The sequence below is a fragment of the Procambarus clarkii genome, chromosome 80, assembly GCF_040958095.1.
Source record: "Procambarus clarkii isolate CNS0578487 chromosome 80, FALCON_Pclarkii_2.0, whole genome shotgun sequence".
NCBI lineage: Eukaryota > Metazoa > Arthropoda > Malacostraca > Decapoda > Cambaridae > Procambarus > Procambarus clarkii.
In genome coordinates, this window is record NC_091229.1 from 17,121,538 (window position 1) to 17,130,550 (window position 9,013).

A 9,013-nucleotide genomic window follows, 5' to 3' on the forward strand; every position below is an offset into this window, starting at 1 on the left:
ATTGCTGAATACATGAGCTCGGGACGTTATGCTGCTAAATAAAGGCACTAAGTACGTTATGCTGCTGGATACAGAAACTTGGGAAGTTATGCAGCTAGATACAGACACTCGGTACGTTTTACAGATAGATATATCAATTGGGACGCTATACTGCTAGACATGGTCTCTTGGTATGCTGTACTGGTAGATTGTACCTGAACCACTTGTGAAGTGGTACAATTAAACTTGGGACCTTTCAAATAAATAGGACTGTATATTCCAGATACCACATATTTATTCTTCATTTTCTGCTACATTTTCTCTTGACTTCGGTTTAATAATATATGGGAAATTACTTTGGAATTAACATTACAATACATATTTCATAATTGTTATTTTTCTTTTAATCACTTCTGTTATGAATTCTAATTATTTTGGTAAAGTTATATTTACTGAAAATGTTGTCTATCCTCTTTTCTATTATTTTAGGGGAAACGCTGGATGTGGATGTAAGAGTGGGCGAGTACCATGAGTCGATGAGAACTGTGGGTGAAGCAGGGCGTGGGTGAGTACTCTGGGTGTGGATGAATGAGTGCTGTAAGTGACGGTGGGTGAGAACTGCGAGTGATTTAGTGTGTATATGAGTGGGTGGAAGAAGAATGGCGTGAATAAGTGGATGGGTGATTAATGTAGGTTAGTGAGTATTGTGGGTGGCGCTGGGTGTGGATGGATGAGTTCTGTGGGTGACGCTGGTTGTGGGTGAGTGAGAACGGTGGGCGACGTTGGGTGTGGGTAGATGAGTACTGTGGGTGACGCTGGGTGTTAGTATGTGTATGACGCTGCATGTGAGTGGGCGGGTGAGCACTGTGGGTGACGCTGGGTGTAGATGAACGAGCATGTGAGTACTGTAGGTAAAGTGAGGCTTCCGTATGGAATATAAATAAATGTTTAATTTTGGAACAATCACACTGGAAACTGTTGACCTTCACTGAGCGGTATAAAAGGACGCGTTGGCTCCAGCTGGACACAGTCAGCCGACAGTCACCCCACAGTCATGACGTCCCTGGTGAGTTATACACCCGTCCTACGAGATACATGTACACCGACAAGTGTACCCTGCTCCTTGTTATACATACACTGGGAGCTTACTTTGGTCATGGACAATGTTGAGCAAATAGTTGCTATGTTGTTAAAGCTATTGTCGTGACCTTAACTACCCTCCAGATGTAAAAATGTCTATGGCACAACACTTTCTTCTTCTTAAGCCTCTTAGACGTAGTATCATACATTTACTATTAAAAGTTATATTGTTCTCTTATATGCTATTTGCTGATTGTATTTATAAATATATCCTTACCAGTACATCTAGTCACAGTATTTTAGGGTTATAGACATGGACAACGATAAGTTAGTTACCAGATACCAACTGAACAGTGTTGATATTGCCAAATCTGAATGAGTAGACATCTGGGAGTCATGATTAGTTTGGATTTTTAAGCTAAGAAATCGATGTAATAATGTTTAAAATATTACAAGAAAGTAGATCAGAATTCATTACAGGAAGAGTCAGTAATATGCCACCCGTACACTTGAAACTCCTCTAAACCCCTATGCACTAGACCGCATAGCACCCGCCATAGACCACTACACCACGACACTGACAAAAACCGTGCAATGTGGGATTCAACTGAATCCTCTAGATGTCCTGAGGCTTCCGCTGAAGCCCAATCTGGGTTTCACGCATTGCCCCCCAAGCACTATGGCAATGGTCCAGAAGTGCTGCCTCCAACGCTTCTCCGGTAAACATTGGTTCGGAAATAGGGATTCTTGATTTATGGGACATATTTCCGGAAAACATAACAGACGGGGCATAGCTGGAGCGTTTAATGTGAAGTTTAGTTTGGTATATATAGGAATACCCATCTCTTGTTTCCTGTGTTTAGTTATCTTTTCGCTATTGATTTTGAAGGCAATCGTTTAGTTGTTTGAATTATATATAATTACTGAATATAAAATTCTACATGTTGTAACTGAAAATATTTTAAGCTTCCCTCAATTTACGTGTAATCTCATTGAAGTAATGTTTGTGTTGATCTTACAGGTGATTGTTGCCGCCCTGGCCACCTCCTGCTTTGTGGCCACAAGCGCTGAGCCTTCCCCAGTTGCTGAGCCTGGCTACTTAGGGGGATTCGGTCGTGGTTTCGGAGGCTTTGGGGGAGGATACGGCGGCTTCGGTGGAGGTTATGGAGGATACGGAGGCTTCTATCGTGGAAAGAGGAGCGCTGAACCTGAAGCTAAGCCGGAAGCTGAGCCCGGTTATCTAGGTGGCTTCAGAGGCTTTGGAGGCTTCGGTGGAGGATATGGAGGCTATGGTGGAGGTTATGGAGGCTATGGTGGAGGTTATGGAGGATACGGAGGCTTCTATCGTGGAAAGAGGAGCGCTGAGCCTGTTGCTGAGCCTGAAGCTGAGCCTGGTTACCTAGGCGGCTTCAGAGGTTTTGGAGGCTTCGGGGGAGGATATGGAGGCTATGGTGGAGGTTATGGAGGCTATGGTGGAGGTTATGGAGGACACGGAGGCTTCTATCGTGGAAAGAGGAGCGCTAAGCCTGAAGCTAATCCCGGTTACCTTGGCGGCTTTGGACGCTTCGGCGGAGGCTTTGGAGGGGGCTACGGAGGCTACGGGGGCTACGGAGGCTATGGATACTATGGTTGAACATCAGCAACTGTCTGCTGACTTACTGTGATTGAGATTTAAAATGTAAAATATATAAATTAAAAGACGACAAATTTTCTCCCATGAATTTTATTTCGATCCTCCATTGCGTATTTCCGGTTAAAATTTATTTTTCATTGATAGTATTGCAAAAATAGTTTGCCGCTGTTCTTTTACTTACGTAATCCACAATCAATTAAAAAATTGTATAGTGTAAAAATTATTTCTATACGACCAGACGAACTCAGTATAGATTTATGGCCAAAATATGTCAAAGGACTGTTTAGTCTTGCTTGTATGACTACAAATTAGTGGGTTTGAAGTGTGTAAACCTCAACACGACTCCTGTGCTATTGATGGTACATCATTATAAAATATTGGTAATTGTGCTATGCATAAGTTGATAAGGAAATTTACCAGTATAAAATTAAACATGAATTATTAAGGGGCACTCGGCATGGCCTGGGTCTCTCTCTTTTCTTCTTTCTCATCTCTCTACTCCTACCCTCTCTCTCATCCCTCTTTCCCCTCTTACCATCTTGGCGTTTACCCGTCCCCCACTCAAAAAAAATCATCGTCTTCCCCATTCCTCCCCTCACTCCACCTTTCTCGTCTCGCCGCCTCTGCACCCTCCAACATGTCCTCCCCTCTCAACCCCTTTCCACCAATTTCCACACCTCTTTCACTTCTCCTTCTTATTCAACCCCTCCACTTTTAACCCCCCCCCCCCCTTTGTTTTCCTTCCCACTTCTACTAAAGCCACCCTCTCCAAGTTCTCATTTCTGGATAAAATTCTGTTCTAAATTTGACAGAGTTGGTGCAATCATGTGTTGGGATTCCTCGCAACTTGGTTAACAGGTTCCTTTGATAGTTCGATTTTTATACAGGCTCGTGCGTCTCTGCTGTGTTTAATGCTAACATGCCTGCAGACGTGTAGATTATCAACATTACTACAGCCGTGGAGGTTATAAACATTACTGCAACCGTTGAGATTATTAAATGACTGCATGCGTGGAGATTATTATATGACTTCTGGCGTGGAGATTATTATATGACTTCTGGCGTGGAGATTATTATATGACTCCTGGCGTGGAGATTATTATATGACTCCTGGCGTGGAGATTATTATATGACTCCTGGCGTGGAGATTATTATATGACTTCTGGCGAGGAGATTATCAAGATTACTGCTGGCGTGGAGATTATCAAGATTACTGCTGGCATGGAGATTATTAACATTACTGCAGGCGTGGAGACTTTCAACATTACTGCAGGCGTGAAAATTATCAGATGACTGCAGGCGTAGAGATTACCAACACTACAACAGGAGTGGAGAATAACAAAAGATATGTTATTTTAGGCTTACTTTAACTTTGAGGGTTATAATCATCTTGTAAACAGTACAATGACCTATATTTTATAACGATATTCACCAACACTGCCAGAGTCGTATTGAGGTTCATACATAATAACTTCTGGTGCATATATATATATATATATATATATATATATATATATATATATATATATATATATATATATATATATATATATATACATATGCACCAGAGGTGGTACCCCTTCTAGGTTTTAAAATATGTATATATATATATATATATATATATATATATATATATATATATATATATATATATATATATGTCGTACCTAGTAGCCAGAACTCACTTCTCAGCCTACTATGCAAGGCCCGATTTGCCTAATAAGCCTAGTTTTCATGAATTAATGTTTTTTCGACAACCTAACCTACCTAACCTAAGCTAACCTAACGTTTTTGGCTACCTAACCTAACCTAACCTATGTTTATAGGTTAGGTTAGGTAGGGTTGGTTAGGTTCGGTCATATATCTACGTTAACTTTAACTCCAATAAAAAAAAAATTGACCTCATACATAATGAAATGGGTAGCTTTATCATTTCATAAGAAAAAAAATAGAGAAAATATATTAATTCAGTAAAACTTGGCTTATTAGGCAAATCGGGCCTTGCATAGTAGGCTGAGAAGTGAGTTCTGGCTACTAGGTACGACATATATATATATATATATATATATATATATATATATATATATATATATATATATATATATATATATATATATATATATATATATATATATATATTTATATATATATATATATATATATATATATATATATATATATATATATATATATTTATATATATATATATATATATATATATATATATATATATATATATATATATATATATATATTGCACGATTAAATCTCTGTTATAGTAAATAAAAGAACAGTCAGCTGACAATTGTTGATATTCAACCAAAGTATATATGTAACCTCCAAAGCCTCCATATCCTAATCCAAATCCTCGGCCAAAGTCTCCGAAGTCGCCTGGGTAACCTAGATTAGCTTCAGGCTCCTCTTTCCACGGACGTAACCTCCGCAACATCCATATGCACCACCAAGTCCTCCATATTCTCCCTTAAAACCTCTGAATCCACCTAAGAAACCAGGTTTAGCAACTGGGGGAAGGTTCAGCAAGTAAGATTGATTGATTGCACATTTCCGGTGAAAATATATATTTCATTCAGAGTATTGCAGAAATAGAATGCCACTGTTCTTTTACTAACATAATCCACCATCAATTAAAAAGTTGTATACAGTAAAAATTATTTATTTCTACACGACCAGACGAACTTAGTATAGACTTATGGCGAAAATCTTTCAGAGTACAGTTTAATCTTTAATAAGCCTCCAGCAACCTGGAGGTCTGGTCGGGGACCGGGCCGCACTGATGTTGACCCCCCGAAATCATCGCAAGATAACCGCAAGGTAAGTAACCGCAAGTGAGTCTTCTTTAAATTCTGTAAGCTCAAACTGCATTTTTGTCTGTAATTTTCAGTATCAATGTACGGGTTCAATTTTTTAATATTTTGAAATGCTGAAATGACAGTGTATTTTGGTCGTCAGTTTCCAAAATGCATTTTTTCATAATTTTTGCTAATAAAAGCGTTAAAGCTGCTATATAGTTATATATCGTATCTCTAGTTTGATAGTTTGCTTTAGGGAGGGAGTTGAAGTGAAGTGGATAAACAGTATAACTTCAGTTATTAAGTTTGTTTTTCAATGTATGCGCAGCTCTATCCTAAATTTTGTCAATAAAGTTTGTTTATGACTATGGGCAAGAATACTAAAGTAGTGGCGAGTTCCTCATTATTTACGCGTTGGGAGTTAGGGAGTGTAATATATTCTTAGTAGCTTCGAAACACTACAAAAGAAAAATTAAATGACCTGAGCTCTTTCTTTCCACTTGAGGACGTCGTCAGAGGCAGCACATGAGAGAAAAGGGAGTCAAGCACAGAACAGACCAGTTTAGGATTTATTGGCATATTAGGTGCATCTGCATTTGTGCAGCTACCCTAGACTATATGAAAGGGGTACATAGTGTGTTAAGAGCTAGCTACAGGATGCTAAAAAAAAATCCCCATCGCAGAGCGTGGTTAGACATACAGGGCCAAGTGACCAGCAGCCTGCACCAGAAAATTTTTAATATATTATGAGGGGATGTCAATGCCATTATGATGAGTAATATTTATGTAAGATGCTATCCATACAAATAAGATTCTAAAACATTCATTATGTGCAGCGATTAGATTGTTTATAATTGTTATTATGATGTTCTTGCTGTCGAACTTGCAAGAAAACTTTTCAAATGCTTGAAGAGCAGACTTTGAATCACAGAAAATTATTCCTCCTACTGTGTTTTTTACTGCACTAGTAGCTACTTTCTGTGCAGCTAGTTGTTTGTTTAAAGTTCAGCCAGTTGTTTAACCTGACTCAGATAGTCTGTGTGCAAATATTGTTTTTGTAAACCCTAAAGGCTGTTACAGTGCATCCTGTTGACAACTGGACTGAGCCAACGATGAAGAAATGTTTTTTTAGTTAACACATCTGTATTTATGCAGCTACTCTAGACTATATAAAGGGGGAGTATAAAGTGTGTCAATACCTACTTACGGGATGCTAAAAATCCCCATCACACAAGGTGATTTAGTCATACAAGGCTATGTGATCAGTAGTCTTCAATGGCAAACTATGGATGCAGGGTATCCTCGAAAACGCATGAATGAATAAGGTATTTTTATTATTATTAATACATTAGGAACATCTGCATTTGTGCAGCTACCCTAGACTATATGAAGGGGAGTACAGTGTGTCAAAAAACTAGGTAAGGAAGCTTTTTATTAATGCATTAGGTGCATCTGCATTTGTGCAGCTATCCTAGACTATATGAAGTGGAGTACAGTGTCAAAACGCTAGCTACGTGATGCTAAAAAATCCCCTTCACACAGGATAGGTTAGTCATACAGAGGCATATAAAAAGTAGTCTGCACTGACAGACTCTGGGTTTATTATGAGGATATCATGAACACAAGAGTGAATCAGGTAGCAGTGATACTGAAAGTCCACATCTCGCAAGATGGTTAGTCATTCAGGGCCAAATGTTCAGTAACCTGCACTGGCAAATTTTGGGTGCACTATGAGGATATCTTCGAGAACATGAGAGTGAATAAAGTAATTGCATAGCTCTATGTACCTCATGCCAACGGGTCTGAATGATCTAATAACTGGGCATTTGGTGATGAAGTGTGTGAGACCATGCGGCAGTTCCTGCTCACAGATTTTGCACCTGGAGTGCTCAGGATTGGAAGACCCGTCACCTGTAACCACCTGCCACAAGTAACGGTAACCCAACCTGAGTGTTTGGACCACATAGTTTTGACAACACCGATATAAAGTGATAATAAATCAACGGAAACACCAACCAGTATTTCAGAATTTGCTTCATTAAAACTGCAGATTTTTATTTATTTATTTATTTATTTTTTATTTGTACAAGAGTTCTTACATTCATGTACAGCCACTATTACGCGTAGTGTTTCGGGCACGTCCTTAATACTAAGTTCCCTTGAATAAGACAACGCGAAAAATCGTTTAACAACCAAGTACCCATTTTACTGTTAGAGTGAAACAATAGCTACAGTTAAGGATTGACGCCCAGTAAATCCTTCCCGGCCAGGATACGAACTCAGGACAAAGTGCTTGTGAAACGCTTGGTGAGCGACCAAGATAGGGTTGGTTGGTTTGATGCCAATGTTTCCTTTAGTGTAGCACTTGAGCTGACCCCGATTGGCCTATGCCACTTCCATTCCCCACATGCTTCATGTGTAAAAGTTGGGTGAGGCTAGTTCCAAGTTTTTAGCCTCCTACTTTGGACAGACATTGTCCCATATATGTTATAATATTTTAATATTACATCAACGAATATAAACTCTAATAATAGTATAAACAATGTCTTAGCTCGATATGTTTTTATTGTCTATATATTGATAGTCACAGAAAACAAAAAGTAAGACTCAGCTGACAATATCTGATATTTAGTTATAGTATCCGTAGCCTTCAAATCTTCTCCTGAAGTCGCCAAAGTAACCTAAGTAACCTGAATTAGCTTCAGGGCTCAGCGCACATATTTCCGCGATAGATGTCCCCGTAGCCTCTATATCCTCGGTATCCTAACCCGAAGCCTCGACCGAAACCTCCAAAACCTCCGAAGCCACCAAGGTAACCGGGCTTAGCCTCTGGGGCAGGAGCAGCGCTTGTGTCCACCAAGCAGACGGCGGCCAAGGCGACAACAATAGGAGAACGCAGTATGGGGTGCATAATATATGACTAAACTAACATGTGTTTTATCTGGTGTTTTGTAAAACAAAAATACAGCAATCACCTACTTCAAACGTGGAATTTAACATTAAATGGCTATTCCGTTTAACATTGCTTTAATTGTTAGAAACCCAAGTCAGCTTGAGGATAACCAACAGTCAACATAGTTATATTTTAAGAAATAAGCATGTAATTAAGGCCGAAGTGCACACGTTTCCAGTGTGTATAATTCTTATATAAGCCAACCCATTCATGTCCCTGAGCGTCATCGACAGTACCATAGTCATAAGTCAAAGCCAAAAAATGAAACGTAATTTCTATCATTTGTCTAGATCCCCTGATGTTGTTAAAATACTATTTTAATTTTGTCTTACGAGGTGATACATTTAACCGTATCATTGTTTTATACCATCATAATAGAGTGGGTTCCCGGCTACGCATGTGTCACTTTTCGCCTACTATCCATTTTTCTCATCACTGGGGAATCTCTCTCAATCTCCAACTACTCTTATATTTCCCTATCCCCACTCTTCTTCACTCTCCATCAGCTCTCCGAATCGCCACTCACTCTCCGCACATCCCCTCTCTCTCTCCTTCCCT

At 39.2% G+C, this 9,013-nt stretch overlaps 1 protein-coding gene across 1 annotated transcript; it reads left to right on the top strand.

Moving 5' to 3' along the window:
• The first annotated feature begins 1,010 nt into the window (after positions 1 to 1,010).
• On the top strand, positions 1,011 to 2,771 carry LOC123746380 (ctenidin-3-like). Its single transcript, XM_045727885.2, has 2 exons — positions 1,011 to 1,045; positions 2,081 to 2,771. The coding sequence occupies exons 1-2, from the start codon at positions 1,034 to 1,036 to the stop codon at positions 2,690 to 2,692; spliced, it is 624 nt and encodes a 207-aa protein (XP_045583841.2). The 5' UTR covers positions 1,011 to 1,033; the 3' UTR covers positions 2,693 to 2,771.
• The last annotated feature ends 6,242 nt before the right edge of the window (positions 2,772 to 9,013 follow it).